This window comes from Mobula birostris, chromosome 6, assembly GCF_030028105.1.
Source record: "Mobula birostris isolate sMobBir1 chromosome 6, sMobBir1.hap1, whole genome shotgun sequence".
In the NCBI taxonomy this organism is placed as follows: Eukaryota; Metazoa; Chordata; class Chondrichthyes; order Myliobatiformes; family Myliobatidae; genus Mobula; species Mobula birostris.
Genome location: NC_092375.1, coordinates 49,535,806 through 49,556,019, shown reverse-complemented (window position 1 = coordinate 49,556,019; position 20,214 = coordinate 49,535,806). Strand labels below are relative to the sequence as shown.

Genomic DNA, 20,214 nt, shown 5'->3' with positions numbered 1-20,214 from the left:
GTCAGGAAGAAGGGTAAATGAGCTGAGAAAAGTAATAGGCTGTTGAACCTCTGACATATGAACTCCGTTGTCCACATTCAATTTTTTCAATCCACTCAAGATTTTGGATTGAAAGAAGCTGAATGAGGACAAAGCAGTTTATAAATGTTCATGAAGCTGCATGTGGCTGGAAATGAAATTTGGTTCTTGTGAGTCTCATATTTGAATAGTCTCTTCACACATGTCGAATATGTGAAACAGCTGGTAACAACTAATGAATGATGCAGAATGTCAGCTTCCGCTTTGGGTGGTGCGGGGGGTGTGGGAGTGGTAGAATATTATCAAATAATGATTTGTCTGAGTCAGGGACATAAATTTCTCAATAGTTAGCAGCAAAATTTTCTTAAATCCTTTGTCACGCAATGTTTTCTGTTTTTCAGGTGGATACAGTGAAGCGTTTGTTAATAAAGAAGTTGCCTCCAGTTTTAGCGATTCAACTCAAGCGATTTGATTATGACTGGGAAAGGGAATGTGCAATTAAATTCAATGACTATTTTGAGTTTCCTCGAGAGCTGGATATGGAACCATACACAGTGGCTGGGGTTGCCAAATTGGAAGGAGATGACATCAACCCAGAAAATCAGTTGATCCAGAATGACCAGCCAGATAATGAACAGCCTGGTAGCACGAAATATAGACTAGTTGGTGTGCTAGTGCATAGTGGTCAAGCTAGTGGTGGGCATTATTATTCATATATCATTCAGCGAAATGGTGGAGATGGTGAAAAAAACAAGTGGTACAAGTTTGATGATGGTGATGTAACAGAGTGCAAAATGGATGACGATGAAGAAATGAAAAACCAATGTTTTGGTGGTGAATACATGGGTGAAGTGTTTGATCATATGATGAAGCGTATGTCATACAGGCGACAGAAACGATGGTGGAATGCTTACATCCTTTTTTATGAACGAATGGACACATTAGATAAAGATAATGAATTAATTAAGTACATCTCTGAGCTGGAGATCAGCATTAAACCACACCAGATAAAAATGCCAATTGTCATTGAGCGAAGTGTACGGAAACAGAATGTGCAATTTATGCACAACAGAATGCAGTATAGTTTGGAATACTTCCAATTCATTAAGAAACTTTTAACATGTAACAGTGTCTACCTGAATCCTCCACCTGGTGAGTATACATTATTTTTTATTGATAACATTGCACCTTTAAGAATACAAAATATTGTCATTTCAGTTAAGTAGTACTGCTACTATATCTTTCAGGATGTGTTGTGTAAATGTGAAAATGTTTATAAAAACATAAGAAATAGCAGGAGTAGGCCATGTGGCCTGTTGAGCCTACTTCGCCATTCAATAAGATTATGCCATCAACCTACCATTTTGCCATAACCCTTATTTCATATGCTATGCAAAAATCTATCTAACTGTGTCTTTAATACACTTAATGAGGTAGCCTCTACTGATTCCATGGGCAGAGAATTCCACAGATTTAGTACTCTCTGGAAAAAGCAGTTTCTCCTCAACTCTATCCTAAATCTGTTTCCCCAAATCATGAAGCTAAGTCCCCAGTTCTAGACTCATTTACCAATGGAAACAATTTTCTTGCCTTTATCTATTCTTTTCATAATTTTGTGTTATAATATCCCAAGTCATTCTTCTGAGAGTGTAGTTTCAGGCAACTCGATCTCTCATTATGAGCTAACCCCATCATCTCTGGAATCAACCTGGTGAACCTCCTCTGCCTTGCCTCCAAAGCCAGTATATCCTTCCTCAAGCAAGGGAACCAGAACTGCATGAAGTATTCCAGGTGTGGCTTCATCAGTACTCCATTGAATTGCATCATGATCTCCCTGCTCTTAAATTCAATTCCTCTAATAATGAAGGCCAACATTTTATTTGCCTTCTTGATAGCCTGTTGTATCTGCAAAGTAACCTTTTGCAATTCATGCACAAGTGCTCTCAAGTCCTTCTACACCACAGCATGCTGCAATTTTTACTCCATTGGAGTAATCTGATCTTCTGTTTTCCCTTCCAATAACTTACTACTGAATAGTTTAAAATTGGAAGGCTTCGATCGAGCAATAGGATAATCCAACTTCCCTTTGCAGTCAGTAACAGCAATTTAAGTATATAAAATATGATAGCTAGATGAATTAGAGAGGAAAAGATTTTTCAAAGTATGTTTGGGTTCTGCTGCATAAAAAGATGGTCGATACAGAAATGTTTACATTTAAAAGGAACTTGGATGACCATTTGCCATAATATGCATCATTGTTGACTGGGAGTTGGAAAGTAGTATTGAGCTTAGTAATTATTTTCATCAACAAAATTATGATGAGCCTGTTTCCTTTTGTGCTATAATATTTTAATTCTGTAATCAATTCCCAGTTCATTTGCAAGTATATTTATTAGTAGGGAAGCTGAGAGAGTTCATTTACCTCATTAACTGAATTCTCACATGAAGAATAGTTGTGTCATTTTTGCACTGAAAATAGATTAAGTCAAAAGTGCAACTATAGAACTTGGACCTGCATTATATGGAGAAGTTGAATAGGCTAGAACTTTATTCCTTAGAATGGTAACATTATAGAGGTATATAAAATCATGAGTATTATAGATAAGATGAATGTGCATATTTTTCGCAGCAAAGTCAAAAAAAAAAGAAGCAAGGATATAGGTTTAAAGTGAGAAGTGAAAAATGTAAAAGGGACCTTGGGTATTTTTTCATGAGGAGGGTGTATGGAATGAGCTGCCAGGGCAAGTGTTTGAGCCAGATAAAAATACCATGTAATTGTCATGGATAAGAAGGTTTTAGAGGGAAGTGCAGGGAAATGGGTCTAGCTACATGGACACCATGGTTGGTATGTGCAAGTAAGCCGCAGGGCCCGTTAGCATGCTGTATTACTCTGACTCCACAGGGACTCATGAATGTTGGATTTATGAATTTTGTCTCTGAACTTTACCGAATAACATCCCATTCTTGAGCCAAAGGCATGCTTCTGTGAGACTTGCAGAATAGCATGCTAGTAGTGACATTCCCATGTGCCTTACATCCTTTTTTTTTTAGGTGAGAGAGGTTATAGATTTATTTATTTATTTGCTTTTGGTGGGGGAGGGGGAAGCATCAGAAAATTGATGCAAGACATTCTGTAAAATTCATGCTTTGTAGTCAATGGTTGCCAGTGCTGGGGAACATGGTTGTTTGCCAGGGAGATGGATTAACAATCAGTTTAATTATCTTGTGCACTACATTCCAGACAAGCTGAGAGTATTCACTCACGTTCCTTAAGGATGGTGAAAACAAGGCAAATAACATTAAGCAGATCAGGCAGTAACTGTAGAAAGAGATAAGAATAAACATCTTAAGCCAAAGTCCTTTGTTGGAACTGGGAAAAAGAGAAACCAGGTTATTTTGAAGTTGCAGAAATAGATGGGACAAAGAATATTCTGAATGAATCCAGGGGCACTCTGGTGAATCCAGTTAGTAAATGAGACCAGTCCGCGGGTGTGGGGGCGGAGGGAAGCTGAAATGAAATGGAAAAACTGTGAAATGCAGGCCAGAGAAATAGGAAACAGCATTAGTCAAAAGAGAAAAAAGCTGAAATAACGTCATAGATAAGTAACCTAGGGCAAAACTAGCCAATTTTGATATAAATAGAGAAGCAACTTTGCTAAAGTTGAGTTTAAATGGTTCCTTGTAGATGGAACGTGACACCTTGTGGAGATTTTTTTTACTTTCTTTTAATATGCATGATTGTAAAACTGTGCTCTTTATTTAAAGACTAGTCAGTCTTCAATAACATATTATCTGCATTTTTACGTCTGATGTCAACTTGCAGTTGATGGAAATGGACCTGCTCCCTTTTGAATGAATAAGAAAGTGAAAGTTGATAACATGACATATTTAAAGGAAACTGAAAGAACCTGAACTGTCAATTCATCTCTTTTCTTTTAAAAATGTAATTATGACCGGTCTTTCTGCATTACTTACTCATGCTCAACCTGCCTCATTTATATTCTACATTCTTTCATCCTGCATTGGTGGCTCCCTGAGCTACATTTGAAAATATTTTCTTTTTCTGCTTACGTGACCATCTCATTTTCACCCTGGATGTCAGTCTCTGTTCACTTCTATCCCCCATCAAGAAGGCCTTAAAGCTCTCCATTTCTTTCTCAACAAAAGAGCCTACCAGTTCCCCTCCACCACCACCACCCCCTCCTGCTAGCCGAACTGGTCCTCGCCATCAACAATTTCTCCTTTGGCATTCCCACTTTATCCAGTATGGGCACCCGCATGGGTCCTGGCTATGCTTGCCTTTCTGTTGGATATGTAGAACAGTCCATGTTACCAAGCTTTCCCCAGTGATGCATCCCAATTCTTCCTTAGCTTCATTGACGACTGCATTGGTGCTGCTTCATGCACCCATGCTGAGCTTGTCAATTTCATCAACTTTGCCTCCAACTTCCACCCTGCCCTTAAATTTACTTGATCCATTTCTGACAACACCCTCCCTTTTCTCAATCTCTCTGTCTCTGTGGAGGCAAATTGTCCACCAACGTCTTTTATAAACGTACCAATTCCCATAGATATCTTGTTTATACCTTGGTAAAAAATGCTATTCCTTTTCTTAGTTCCTTCCACATCTGTTCCCAGGATGAGGCTTTCTTGTTCAGAACATCAGAGGTGCCCTCCTCCTTCAAAAATGAGGTTTCCCTTCCTCCACCATTGATTCTGCCGCAGCTCCTCCATTTCCCGGATATCCGCACTCACCCCATCTTCCCTCTGTCTTAACAGGGATAATGTTGCTCTGGTCCTAGCTTACCATCTGTGAGCCTCCGCATTCAACACATCATTCTCCATAACTTCCACCATCTCCAGAAGGATCCTCTTCCCCACTCCACTTTTCACAGGAATCACTCCCTCCGTGATTCGCTTGTCCATTTGTTCCTTCCCACTGATCTTCCTCCTGGCATTTATCCCCACAGGCAGCCAATGTGCTACACTTGCCCATTCCCCTCCTTCCTCATCTCCATTTAGGGCCCCAAATGGTCCTTCCAGGTGAGGCGACACTTTACCTTCAAATCTGTTGGGGTCATCTATAATATCCGTTCCCAATGCAGCCTCCTCTACAGTGGTGAGATCCCCAATATAACTTGGGGGACGGCTTTGTCAATCACCTCTGCTTCATCTGCCATAAGTGGAATTTCCCAGTGGCCTACCATTTTAATTCCTGTTCCCATTCCTCTTCCGACATGTCAGTCCATGACCTCTTGTGCCACGATGAGACCACTGTCAAGGTGGAGAAGCAAACAGTTCTTATTCTGTCTGGGTAGCCTCCAACCTGATGGCATGAACATCGATTCCGGTTTTAAAAAAAAAAGTTTTCCCTCTTCTTCCATTCTCCACTCTGGCGTCTTACCACTTCTCCTTCCCTTTCTCCCATGGTCCAGTCTCCTCTCCCACTCATCTGGCTTCACTTGACACTTTCTAACTATCCTCCTTCGCCGCCTCCACCTTCCTATTCTGTCAGAATGGGGTGTCTTCCCCCTTCCTTTCCAGTCCTGAAGAAGGGTCTCAGCCTGAAAAGTCAGCTGTTTATTCATTTCTCTAGACGCTGCCTGACCTGCTACATTCTTCCAGCATTTTGTGCGTGTGTGTTTGTGTTGCTTTGGATTTCCAGCATCTGCAGAATTTCTTGTGTTTTCACTTTTCTATTACTTGTTGAATTATTCCTTAAACACCTCTTAAAGGGACATTTTCAGCTATTCAGCTACTGCTCACTTGCATTTCTTTGTTTTTGTATGTATTCTCTTTAATCAAACTCCATATGAAGGAATCAACTACCTCACTTATATTTCTACCTTGTTAAACAGAATAGATTTGTACCTAGTTCTGTTATAGCACAGACCCTCCAAATTCAACCCTTCAAATTGCCATTCATTTGGCTATCCAAGGTGAAAATGAAAAATAAGCCAACAGGTATTTGGAAATCTGAAATATAAACAGAAAATGCTAGAAGCATTCAGGACATCGTGCAGCATTTGTGGAAAGATAGACAGTGGATATTTCACTGCACTTCAGCACCCGGTTTTCAACCTGAAACATCTAGCTGCCTCTCTTTCCACCAATGTTGTCTGACCTTTGAGTCAGTGGTAAAGTCAGATACACTAGTGAAATTTAAGAGACTACTAGACAGGTATATGGAGGAATTTAAGGTGGCGGGGGTTATATGGGAGGCAGGGTTTAAGGGTTGGCACAACATTGTGGGCCGAAGGGCCTGTACTGTGCTGTACTATTCTATGTTCTAAGGAAGCCTTGTTTCAGATTTGGAATAATTAATACAATCAAAAATAGGGAAGTCTCAATAATTTGGGCCCAGGGTATGTTGAGTTAACAAAGAATGTATATCCAGCTGAATGTCACTGTTTTTGGAAATGTGCACAAAATTGGTCCCTTGGATGATGAACTAGGAAGAATTATATTGAGGAACAAGAAAATGTTGAATATTTTCTGTCTTCACAGAAATATGTAAAGCAATTTATTCCTTCATATGGAGGACTTCTGTCTTGCCCATCTTCCTCACATCTTTCGTCCTTGTTCCTGGAGTAGGGTCTGGATCCAAAATGTAAACTATTCCTCTGCTTGACAAATGCAACATGCCCCACCAAGTTCCTTAAGTTTGTTCTTTGCTCTGGCTGTCTGAGTATAATGTATATTTAGATTTACAATACAGATGCATTCAGGTGGCCAACAGTTGGGCTTTACACAAATTGTTGTAAATAAACTCTTGGTGGAACTGTTTTAAGGACAACATTGGAGACTGGGGAGGAATCAGAAGAGATGTTGTTTGGGGTAGGAATAATTTCCACCAGGCAGTGGAGGGGGAACTGGTTGGATCTATGTTCTAGAAAGGAATGGAGGGTGCCTTCCCCAAGGGGAGTGAAATTGTTTTGAGATTTGGATGTCCTAAGTAATGATAGAGGCAGTCATTAGAAGTTGCTAAAATGATGGAGAGCATGCAAAGTGGGAAGGTTCTGGACATAAGGGGGACAAGAAAGGGTAATGGTATGAGGAGACAAGTTCAGTGCGGAAAGAGCAGGCAAGTAAAAACAGTGGGTCTACCAGAGCAGCCTTATTTGTAAATCTTGGGTAGGCAATAGAAGTGGGCTTTACAGGGGTGGGTAGCTGTCAGGTTGGAGGCTGTGGAGAGGATATCTCGTAAGTTAAAAATTGTAATGGTATGGGAGACAGTGGCCCAATTATCCAAATTCTGCAACCCTTTGTCTCCATTTATCTCTTTCCAGCCTCTGTCTTTGCCTCCAGATAAAGGATATTGACCTAAAGTGTCAACTATCCATTTTCCCCCTCAGATACAGTATGATCCATTTTTCTCCAAAAGTTTTTTTTGTTTTGGATTCCAACATTGGCAGTGTTATGTAGGAAAAGGGTTATTTTTAGGGTTGGTGCTCAGAGTAGAACAGTTTACAACCAAATTCGATGTGAAAGAACTAGATGAAACGTATCAAAATTGGCTGATGAAATGGCTGAGGCAGATATGTTAGCAACATATATTAAAAGGGAATATATAAATTTGTCACCATCTGGAGGTGCAGGAAATGTCTGAGGATGTCCTATTGAGCATGAGCATTATGGGCTGGCAGAAACAAGTCGTTATCCTTAGAGGAAGGGAGTGAAGGAAAAGGGACAGCATGAAAAATAAATACGTGTGATTGCGCATCTTGTTGGCTAAAGTTAAGTACTTTTAGTTAGAAGCAAGTATATTGGAATGCAAGTTTCTGGCATTGTGGGAAAAGATGGTAATTTCAGAAAGAGCCTGGCAGAAAGGGGAAAAGAGCTTGCAGGGAACAGGGCTGGGAGGTAGTTTGGTCATGGTAGTGCAAAGCTTGGCAGGCTTGATGGGTTTTGATACCAGTCTACATCTAGAAATGGAAATGAGGAAGCAGAGAGAGAGTGAAATTGGGACATGGAGTAAAATAGAGAAACGTGGGAATTTACAGACCAATAGAAAATTTCCAACTGGTAAGACTGGAAAGTGACACCTGAATACACCAATTATCTTGAACCTCTTCTGTGGTTACAAACTTTCTGCTGAGGGAAATGGAAGATGTTGGTCCTTCCTGGTTTTTTTAAATTGGGCTCTTTTTTCCTTGTTAAATTCTTCAATTAAGTGTACCCTTGTCAGTTGTTTCAGAAACGAAAACTACATATTAGCTAGCCCTGATAACCGTGGATCTCCTCTTCACTCTTTCAATGCAATCTGATTACTGTAGTATAGTGACCAGAAATCTATCTAACACCCTGAGCTCTAACCAGTGATTTATAGTTTTGGTATGATCACATGCTCAAATAAAGGCCAAGTATCCCATATGCAGACTTATAGAAACACTCTCAACAAAAGATTTTTAGATCCTCAAGAACTCCCTGTTCCACTATATTTCTTGATATCCACTCAGTTGTGTTCATTGTATTTGCCAGTTTTGTAGTTATAAAGTCAGAATTTTGATGATATCCTGCAGTCTAGAATCTGCTACTTCTTGATCAGCCACACAGCAAATTTTGAAATCATCAACGTAGTTCTCTGGTCCCATGAAAAAACATTGGTTTGTTAACCCCAGCAGAAACCTGTGGCATTCAGTCCTCCAATTAGAACTCCCCATCAATAGTTGATTCTCTGCTTTCTCCTTGCAAGTCAATCAGTCCAACTTTCCTTGCCATTTTTCCCTGAATCCATCGAGCTCTTACTTAACCAATCTGCCCTTTGGAAATGTCAAGTGTCTTGTTGAAGTCATTGATGGGCATCAAATGCACATTTAAATATAAGGCAATGAACACCCCAAGGGATGATGCCTTTGGAATTGTAATTTCTAAACTCTATTACTAATGGCTTATTATTGTCATGTGTATCCAAGATACAGTGAAAGCCTTTTGTTTGTATGCCATCCAAGCAGATCATTCCACATCCTGGTACATTAAGTTGGTTCAAAAAGGAAAAACAATGAAGGGAACATTGTTAGCTGCTTTTGCAGACTAAGAATTGAGATTCCAAAGAGTAAAGCATTATAATGTATGCATAGATCTGCTGAAAGCACCATGGAAGAGCTGCCATCTTGGAGTGAACAACTGTTCTTTCCAAACATTCCATGCACTTTCTTGTCTTTCTAATGCTCATCTACTGAGCTGTAAATATTATTATCTGAAAGAAATTTGTATCTGAATGAATCAGCAGAACTATGGAGCCTGTTGTAAAGATCTATCAGTATTTTGTTGGCTTTATCAGAGTCCATTTTTCAGATAGTTTTTTGTATTGCTGTTCCTTAGCTCTGGAACTGAGTTATTGTAGATTTCAAGGATAGATATCGTGATATAGACTTTTAAGTTCAAAATCTTTATGCTAATAATGTAATTATTGATTTTTAATCAGGTTCAAATAAGAAAATCTGTTAGTGCTTCAGTAAGCAATTGACTTTCTGTTGATATACTCTCCTTATGCAGGACAAGATCATCTATTATCAGAAGCTGAAGAACTAGCTATGATAAGTATTCAACTTGCTGCAAGATTCTTGTTTACTACTGGGTTTCACACAAAGAAAATAGTCCGAGGTCCAGCAAGTGAATGGTGAGTGACTTGTGATGTTGGTTTTTGCAACCCATTGTCTATTCTCATTGAGCTAACTGAAGTAGTTGCAGTATTTTAGAAAATGTTGAAGAATTCAAGAGGAGGAAAAATAAATCAGAAGCTTGCTATTTTCAAGCATCAGCAGTATTTTGTTTTGAAAACAATGTTTATATCAGTATCCTTTGCCAATGCAAAACTTGAAACTTGACTGATTTTATTTTTGTCTTGTGCATGATTTTCTTTAATACTTCGGGGAATTGATAAACTAGGATTTTGTGATCATTCCTATAAAATCCATTGTCTATCAGTTTTCAAATTGTAAATTCCATAGTGGTAATATTTTAAAGCCTTGGAATATAAGCAAATTTAGTAATTTAATATTGTTAATGTTATTGAATTAAACTATTTTTATCCCATGCTGTGAGAAATTAATTTTTGAACACAAATTCAATTTTGATACAACCTCAAATATAACTCTTTGGCTTGTAACGGTCTCTTTGAATATAATCAAAGAGTAAAACTTGGTACTTTGCAAGGTCAGAAGAGAAATTGGTGCTTTCTCCATGACACTGTTACAGGAAAGATTTCCTTTCTCAATCCATGGATTGGTGAGCTGTGCTCTGCCCAGTCTCTTACTGTGAGCCTTTTGCTTTCTCCTGATTGTAAAATTGTATTGCTGAAAGAATTCTTAAATGGACATAAACAGAAAATAAAATTAATTCACTTTAAAGGTATTTGACTATGATCATATTTTTAAAAATATTTTTCAAGTGGCTGTTAATCAAATGACACTGAATATGCTTGTTAAATGTTGCAACGTGGATGATTTGAACATTGAGAGAAATTGTAATGCCACAGGTGAATGCATAAATTTGGGAATCTAGGAATTAAATCAGAGACTAAACCATGTGATCTGTAAAGCTGAACAACGCAGTTATCTATCAAGCAGAACAGGTTTTTCATTTAAGAACAGTTCTATGTTCTAAGCTTATAGTCTTCAACGTACAGTTGAGAAAAGCCTCTTCTTTACCCTTCACAGGTATGATGCACTGTGTATCCTGCTTCGTCATAGCAAGAATGTACGCTGTTGGTTTGCACATAATGTTCTTTTTGCCTATCCAAATCGCTTCTCAGAGTACCTTCTGGAGTGCCCTAGCACTGAAGTAAGGAGTGCATTTGCTAAGCTTATTGTATTTATTGCACATTTTTCATTGCAAGATGGACCATGCCCTTCACCATTTACATCCCCAGGACCTTCCTCTCAGGTAAGAGAATTCACAGCTGGAAAAGTAACGAGTTTGTTTGGTTTTGTGGTAAAATACAAAATTTTAGCATTTTGTCCTCTGGAAAAATGACAACTGACTTCTATGTACGTACTCAGTAATTTCTGCTTTTCTTTAAAGGTATTTTTGTGCTTTCTGTATTTTTTCTTTATACTTTCTGTAATTTTGTGCAATAGTTTTCTGTTAAATTCCACATTTCTAAGACAGAACTTAGCATCAGCACTTTTTTTTTCATTTGTTTCCTGTCAGCTTGTCTTCTGCGTCATGGAATGAAATAAACTAAGTTTAGGAGCCCTAGCATATTTAACAGAGTAAAATTTAGACTATTTGAAAAGATAGACATCAAACCTGACAAAGCTTTAACAACTTGTTTCTGAAAATGCTGTAGCTATTCCTTAACTTTACTGGACCAATTTTTGGTGGGTGTGACCATTGATTCCAAGGGCCACATGTTCAACTATTTAACCAAAACTAAATCCTAGATTTATTCTGAAGCTGACAATTCAGGATATATTTCATGACAATGTCATACCTGTTGCTACTCTTCACCATTGGACTCCTATTGATTACGGTAGGGATTTAAGATTTGTGGATTTAGAAACATAAGAGATTCTGAAGATGCTACAATTTCAGAGTAACACACAGAAGTGCTGGAATAACTCAGTAGATCATGGAGCGTCTGAGGGAAAGGAATAAAGAGTCAGTGTTTGGACCAAGATTATTCATCAGAGCTGGCAAGTAAAGGTTGAGAAGACAGAATAAGAAGGTGGGGGGAAGGGGAAAGGGTACAAGCTAGAAGGTGATAGGTGAAGTCTGGTGAGGGGAAAAGGTAGGTGGGTGTGAGAGGGGGAATGAAGTGAGAAACTGGGAGGTGATAAGTTGAAAAGTTAGAGCTGAAGAAGGAATCTGAGAGGAGAGTGGACCTTGGGAGAAAGCAGAGGAGGGGCAGCAAAGGAAGGTGATAAGCAGGTGAGGAAGAGAGAAGGGTTAAGAGGGGAGCCAGGATGGGAAATGGAAGAAGAGAAGAGTGGGTGGAGAGAAATTATTAGAAGTGGGAGAAATTGATGTTCATACCATCAGGTTAGAAGCTACCCAGACCTGAGAGTGACCACATTGTGGAGGAGGTCATGGACCAACATGTCAGAATGGGAATAGGGTTTAGAATTAAAATGGTTCGCCACCAGGAATTCTGTTCGACAAAACGATCCCCAGTTTATGTCAGGTCTCACCGATGTCGAGGAGGCTGCGCTGAGAGTAGTAAAGGGTAACTGAAGTTGAAAACCTCACACATGGCAAAAGACTTAGTCTACAAAGCAACAGTGATCACTGCCCTCTGAATGTCTTTTTTTTTAAGTATTGTTTTATCTGCAACTTTACATTCTTCTGGTACTGCTCCAAATTCTGGGCAATTTTGGTGGAAGCGTTGTACGCTTTTGGTACATGATTTGTTCAGAGTATAATGACCAATCAAAGAAGGGTTGATTTAAGAGATAGGGAAATGGTGTGTATTACCAATCTGTAGTTGTATGTTATTTGAATGTATTTAGTGTCTTATAAAACACCAGGTTAATAATTGTTTTATTATTTAACAGGCTTTTGATAATTTAAGTCTCAGTGATCACCTTCTCAGAGCTGTTCTGAATCTACTGCGACGAGAAGTATCTGAGCACGGGAGGCACTTGACACAGTACTTTAATCTCTTTGTTATGTATGCAAATCTAGGTAAGAATGTACTTTCAGTTTTACTGCATAATTGCCAAACTAACGGAATTTTTTTTAAACTGCCAAAAAGCGTTTGATTTTTATTCAGATGTTCTTTTTCGCAGTTTGTGGGAGAAGGGGGAATCAGATGTTTGAAAATGTTTTGGAAGTTGCTTTCAACTGTGGTTTAATTACATCACCATAAAATCACCATGCAATGTTATAATTTCCTTTACAATAAAGTGGTAGAGACTTAACTTAAGGACGTTTGAATGTTTATTGCCAATTGGCTTTATTCACACTTGTCAGTCTCATTGTATTATAATGAACCCATTTCAAAAAGAGAAATTAATTTAAGCAGTATCTTAAGAATTGGTTGCTTCATGTTATCTTTTTCATTATTGTATTTCATCTCTTTCACAGTTTTAATCAAAAGCTGTGCTATTAAAATTGTATGATTTTTGGGGAAGGAATGTTATTCCAGGAAGGCATATCAGTTTATTTTCCAAAAACTGAGGTGCATGTTGGAAAACTGAATTGAAAATAGAAACTACAGGAAATACTTGTCATGCAGAAAATTTGTAGCGAGGAACAGGGTTTGTTTCTGGTCAATGATTTTTCATCAGAATGAAATCGTTGAGAAACAAATTTATTCTGACTAAATGACTCTCAGTCAAAAGCAAATGCCTTTTAACTAAATGTAGACACTACAAAAATATAAAAATGGCGTGTGTGTCTGAAAATATCGGTGAAGCAAAGATAGGGGAAAAACTAGTACATATAAAAAGCAAACTAAAAGTCATGATAAATGGTGAGAAGAGTCTGTGATATTTTGTTGGCTTCATGAAAAGGCATGTTAAAGCAACTCAATGCCATGCCTTGTATGGAATTTTTTGATTTTGGATGCTGTACCTTGGAGAAAGTACATCAAAATCTGTGTATTTTATTAAAATTTGCGTCTGCATTATTTACCTCATCATTTTGTTTTACTTTTTAAAAACCCATGTTTGCATGACTTGCTGAATACTTCACTATCCAAATAAAACAGAAATTTCAAAATTAACATGTTTACTTATCTTCAAATAATTTTGAGCTGAACTATTTTAATGGAAGTTTTTAGAAATATTGTTATCTCGTTCCCTGCATACAGATGTTGTGACTTCATTGCAATTTGTCAATGGTTCCATTGTTTCTTAAATTTTGTTTCTACCAGGTGTGGCAGAAAAGACACAATTACTTAAACTGAATGTTCCTGCAACGTTTATGTTAGTAGCTCTGGATGAAGGCCCAGGACCACCTATCAAATACCAATATGCTGAACTGGGAAAACTTTATGCTGTGGTATCACAGTTAGTCCGTTGCTGTGATGTATCATCACGCATGCAGTCCTCAATTAATGGTAAGAAACATAATGACCAAAATAGTGCCTTCAGAACCTAGAAGATTATTTGTAAGCAATCTTTGTAGTTTTTTCAGGAAGCAAAAAGGACAAAATACTCATCCATGCCAGCCAGAGTTGATGCTTGTGCATATTTAGTTTGTTTTACTTAAAAGAATTGTGTTAGAATTTAACCATAGAAATGGAAGGAAGAGTCGGCAATGCACTTGAACAATGAAAGTATTTGAACTTCAGTCTATTTAAGAATGTGTCCCATAATTCCATTTGTGACCAAAATGTATTAAAGTTCAAAGTACATTTATTATCAAAGTACAGTGGCGTGCAAAAGTGTGGGCACCCTGGTCAAAATTTCCGTTTCTGTGAATAGCTCAGCGAGTAAAAGATGAAATGATTTCCAAAAGGCATAGAGTTAAAGGTGACACATTTCTTTAATATTTTAGCAAGAAAACTTGCTGATTGCGGCCAAAAAGTTCTATTCAAGATGTTCAAAGGAACATCTAAACAAGCCTGATGCATTTTGGAAACAAGTCCTGTGGACTGATGAAGATAAAATAGAACTTTTTGGCCGCAATGACCAAAGGTATGTTTGGAGAAAAAAGGGTGCAGAATTTCATGAGAAGAACCTCTCTCCAACTGTTAAGCACAGGGGTGGATCAACTATGCTTTGGGCTTGTGTTGCAGCCAGTGGCACGGGGAACATTTACTGGTAGAGGGAAGAATGAATTCAATTAAATACCAGCAAATTCTGGAAGCAAACATCACACCATCTGTAAAAAAGCCGAAGTTGAAAAGAGGATGCCTTCTACAACAGGATAATGATCCTAAGCACACCTCAAAATCCACAATGAACTACCTCAAGAAGTGCAAGCTGAAGGTTTTGCCATGGCCCTCACAGTCCCCTGACCTAAACATCATCGAGAATCTGTGGATAGACCTCAGAAAAGCAGTGCATGCAAGATGGCCCAAGAATCTCACAGAATTTAGCAGCCTTTTGCAAGGAAGAATGGGTGAAAATCCCCCAAACAAGAATTGAAAGACTCTTAGCTGACTACAAGAAGTGTTTACGAGCTGTGATACTTGCCAAAGGAGGTGTTACTAAGTACTGCCATGCAGGGTGCCCAAAGTTTTGCTTCGGGCCCTTTTCCTTTTTTGTTATTTTGAAACAGTAAAAGATGGAAATAAAAAAGTAATCTTGCTTAAAATATTAAAGAAATGTGTCATCTTTAAATTTATGCCTTATGGAAATCATTTTATCTTTTACTCGCTTAGCTATTCACAGTAACAGAAATTTTGACCTGGGTGCCCAAACTTTTGCATGCCACTGTATGCATACTATATACAACCTTGAGATTCATCTCCTTATAGGCAGCCAGAAAACAAAGAAGCCCAATAGAACCTACTGAAAAAGACTGTCATGCACCCAAGGTGTGGGGCGAAAAACATGCAAATGATAAAAATAAGCAAATAACATTCAGTACTGAAGTTCACGTAAGTGAGTATATATTTGCGAATCCACTCACAACCAATCCAGGAGCCTGTTGGTTACAGGCCACAGCCTCAGTTCAGCACAGAGACGAGTAAACCTTGCAGTTAACCATGGCCTTCTATATCTGAGCATATACTTCTATTTATAGAATAGATAATTTCAAATATTTACAGTCCTTTGAGGAAAGAAATTTCTCTAGATCAAGTAATTCATCTCCTGTCTTGAGGTAACACCTACAGTTCCTGTTGCAGTATGTTAACAAACTACTTTCAGATGCATGTTTCACAATTATGTTTGACAGAATAATTGGGTTTCAAAGCTTCCTAGTTTAAGTAACCCATTGTAACTGAAGTAATATTCAAATCTTTATATTGTATAGTCATGGTACATTTCAAAAGAGTTATTGTGAAATTGAGTATTTTCATTGTCTATAAATATTGGTGAACTATTGCTCAGTTAACAGTAGCATTTTGCTTATATCAAATGGGATTTTTATTTTGTAAGGAACATGAACTGGTCTTATTGAAACCTTGTTTGTGTTGACACGTAGTGGGCAATGGGTAACCCTAGGTAATTTCTAAAATAAGGACATGTTTGGCACAGCTTTGTATTGTATCGAAGGGCCTATATTGTGCTGTAGGCTTTCTATGTTTCTATAAGATTAAAATTATATTCATGTGTTTCTCAGTCTTTGCACACTTCTGGAGAAGGATGGAAGGACTTGAAGAGAAACTAAGTTAGTTTAGAGAAAAGTTCAATTCTTTGTACAATGGAACTGCAGCCATTTCTATTCTGTTTATAGGTTTCTAAACCTATAAATATTTTTTTCTTTTAGGAAATCCACCCCTGTCAAATCCTTATGGTGACCCTAATTTGACCCAGCCTATAATGCCAGTCCAGCAGAGTGTGGCAGATATCCTGTTTGTACGAACTAGTTATGTGAAAAAGATTATTGAAGACTGCAGCAATTCTGAAGAGACCATCAAACTGCTTCGCTTTTGTTGCTGGGAAAATCCACAGTTTTCTTCCACTATACTCAGTGAACTCCTTTGGCAGGTCTGAAAATAACTTTTTGGGGATGGTTGGGGTGGATGCTGAGGATTACATGAAACAAAATCAGTAGAGATATAGATTGCACAATAATACAGATACTGAAAATGGGAAATAAAGACAATGATAAACAAAAAAAATTAACATTGGCAGCTTCTGTTAAGGGAAAGATAAAATTTAATGTTTCAGGCGAAAAAATCATTGTCAGATATATGCTAACATTTTTGAAAGAATTTGGAACCAATGAAACATTCTGGTGGGTAGAAGTATAATGCCTGAAAAACTTTAATTTTCATGCTTCAATTTAAAATTAATTTCACCTTTCCCCAATTTCATTTGTAAATTCAATAAATTATAATAGAATTAATTTTCTATCTTTTCCATACTCCATCTGCTTTTCTGAAGTTATCGTTTCCTTAGTTTGGAAAAGTAAAGTCACCATGTTTTTAAACAAGAGATTGAAAACTCTGTTTTCAGAGGTCATGCATGATTCAAGGTTGGCATACAGGTACAACAAGCAGTTGAGGGAGGTGTAAATGCTATTTCCTTTTTGCAAAAGGGTTTGTTAGATGATTTTAATGAGAGCACATTGGGAGCACTCTGCAATATTGGCAGGGAAGGTGTGTTTTGATGAGCATGTTATTCTGAAATCTAATCTAAATTTGAGTAGGATTGACCTGAACTCACTAGTGTTCGGAAGATTGAAAGGTGACATTGTTAAAGCTTTAAATACCTGAGACGTTTACCTATAGACGCGCAGAAAGGCTATATTTTCAAACCAGAAAGAGAAGTACTGTAGTAAGATTAGGATTTACATTTCTAGAGGTGAGTGCTATGAATGTTCGGTTTTAAGAACAAGAGTTAGCCATGTGACCTCGAGTCTGTAACCCCCATCTCAGCCTTGAATATGATTAAGATAGCTCTGTATTCACTGATATTCAGGGTAAGAAATTTTAAAGGTTCACAGGCTTTGGATAGAAGTAATTCTTCTTCATCTCAGTCTTAAAATATTTTGGTAATATTCACCATAGCTTTGGATTTCCAGTGTCAGTTGTTATGTACTATATAGTATTTACAGCACTGTTAAGGATTATTCAGCTAGACATTACAAGCAACTGACTTTTGTGCCTACTTATTTTGGACTCCATTTCAATAGGAAAAGACTTGTATTTATCAAATTGTCATGTGCCTTCCTAATTTTTTAAACAGTCCTATTAGGGTATCTTTCAACTTTTTTTTAAAAGAACCCCCCCCCCCTCCCCGCCCAGGCAATTATGTCTTTTGTGGTAACTTTAGTCTTCCAGTTGTGGCATCATCCTTCGAAAACTTCATCTGTGAGGTGTTTGCTCTGACACATAGGGTTTGTGGATTAGGAAAGGGTTTTAGGAGATGATGATCAAGGTCCATGAGAGAAAGCTAGTTTAAAAGGAGATCAGATATGCAGTGGGTTAAAGCAAGGTAACTTGGTGGACGTAGAGTAAAGATCATGGAATTATCTTGGAAGCTGTCCTTGGCTTCTGCGGCTCGTCACAATGCAACAAACCAGAAAGATGCCTTGGATGGAGAATATGCACTCCTGGGGGGGGGTCTGTACACATGTCTCATACTGGAGAAGGTGTGAAAAAGGAAGAATGGCTGTGACTGCACTCAATGTTGTCACATCCAAGCCTTAATGCTACAAAGTACAAATGACTAAAAGTTTTTTTTTAAAAATTACGAAATTGCTGTTTCTTTTCCATTTTGTATTTATTTCTTTCTCTCTGCATCAGTTCCCTAAGAATGAATTTTATTCTGTATCTCAAATTTTTGGGTAGTGATTTGTGAATTTCGTAAGGGCAAATTTCCATAATTTTTATGGCTATAACGTAGGGGCTCTTGTGCATTTCAAAAGAGGTGTTTACATTGTTCCCTCCTTTCCTGAGATAACTTATTGTGATTAACATTATTTATACATTTTTTAAAGTTTTGATCTCAAACTGCATTACTTATCTGCATTGTTACTTTATTTAAAAACTGCTCCACATTTGATATTTAATTTAACTTTTATTTCCCCCCCCCCCCCCCAAGGTGGCATATTCTTACACCTATGAACTTAGGCCCTACTTAGATCTTCTGTTGCAAATCTTGCTTATAGAAGATTCGTGGCAAACCCACAGGTGAGTTGTACAGTACTAAATGTACAATACATCTTGAATGTTCTGCAGCAAAGTGCCTTAAAGAGTTTAGTAAATAATTACAATTAAGTGTAATGTCTAAATGAAATGAATTTGGGATGCCTCTATCTTTTTCTCTTACTGTCCCATTTTTCCTTCTCCATTAAAGGCATAATATGGCAGTAGAAAGCAAATGCACAAGTCACTGTGCTCTGTTGTTTCAGCAGAATATGTTTCTTTGTGAAACTGTTAGCTTTTTGGTCATTGTAGTTTAACTCCAGTTTTGAATTTCATGCACTTGAATTATTGCATTGACAAGTAGAAATGTCAATTTTGTTTTACTTTCTGTACCCACAAATGTAACCATTGAAGTGTACCCACTGGCTAAGCTAATCTGTCATAATCAATTGATAATAAGTTATATGATGACTTTATCAGTGAGCCATTAAAGAGCACTAGAAGTTAATCTGTATGCAAATATGGGAATGTCATTTTTGAATCATCACCGTTTTTACTTATGTACCAAGAACACGACCAATGATGGAAGAAAAACTTTTGGCTATACTTGTGTATCAACACATCCTTCTCTATTGACTATCCACATACCTGAGTACACTATCCAATTTTTATTTATAACTTCACTAATTCCAGAATTTCAATTTGCAATCAGTCTGCTGGATTCATGTGATTGTAATGATAGTGAAGAACCGATATCACTGATGAGACTCCTGAAAATGGTTAGGGTATCTTGCTAATGTTTAATAAACCATTTACTTTGAGGTTTTCACTTAGCTAAATACATTTCAATTTCCAAGTTTATAAAATTCTGCAATAACCCTCCAATTAAATCTTCCATCTATAATTCATCTATTTTGATTTCATATTTGCTTTTTGCTTGTTTCTAATCAGTTCTCTATCGAATCCCAGCCAACGATTGTTCTTAGACTATTTGAGAGCTCAATGATTTTACTCTCAGCATTTGTTATTACCATAATCATTGTGCCAAATGTTTTTACCATGCAATCATAGCAATAAGTTGCATTCAAGTCAAATGCAGTTTTAAATTATGATATAGATTATAAGCATATTTAGACCATAAGACATAGGAGCAGAATTAAACCATCTGGCCCATCATGTCTGCTCCGCCATTCAATCATGAAGGATCCTTTTTCCCCCTCTTCAACCCCAGTTCCCAGCCTTCTCCCCGTAACCTTTGATATAGATGCCATGTCCAATCAAGAACCTATCAGTCTCTGCCTTAAATACGCCCCAATGACCTGGCCTCCACAGCTGCATGTGGCAACAAATTCCACAAATTCACCACTCTTTGGCTAAAGAAATTTCTCCACATCTCTGTTTTGAAAGGGCGCCCCTCTATCCTGAGGCTGTGCCCTCTTGTCCTAGACTCTCCCATCATGGGAAACCTCCTTTCCACATCTACTCTGTCTAGGCCTTTCAACATTTGAAAGGTTTCAATGAGATCCCCCCCCCCCCATCCTAAA

The 20,214-nt window shown here is 37.8% G+C and overlaps 1 protein-coding gene across 6 annotated transcripts in view; it reads left to right on the top strand.

Annotated features, from left to right (window-relative positions):
• The window catches only part of usp9 (ubiquitin specific peptidase 9), a 266,944-nt gene that overhangs the window by 231,126 nt on the left and 15,604 nt on the right, over window positions 1–20,214 (top strand). For all 6 annotated transcript variants that reach the window (XM_072260457.1, XM_072260455.1, XM_072260456.1 and 3 more), the window contains 7 exons: window positions 420–1,170; window positions 9,517–9,640; window positions 10,680–10,905; window positions 12,516–12,645; window positions 13,838–14,023; window positions 16,345–16,565; window positions 18,627–18,715. In XM_072260457.1, the coding sequence (XP_072116558.1) occupies window positions 420–1,170; window positions 9,517–9,640; window positions 10,680–10,905; window positions 12,516–12,645; window positions 13,838–14,023; window positions 16,345–16,565; window positions 18,627–18,715 (1,727 nt within the window). The remainder of the gene's footprint in view (window positions 1–419; window positions 1,171–9,516; window positions 9,641–10,679; window positions 10,906–12,515; window positions 12,646–13,837; window positions 14,024–16,344; window positions 16,566–18,626; window positions 18,716–20,214) is intronic.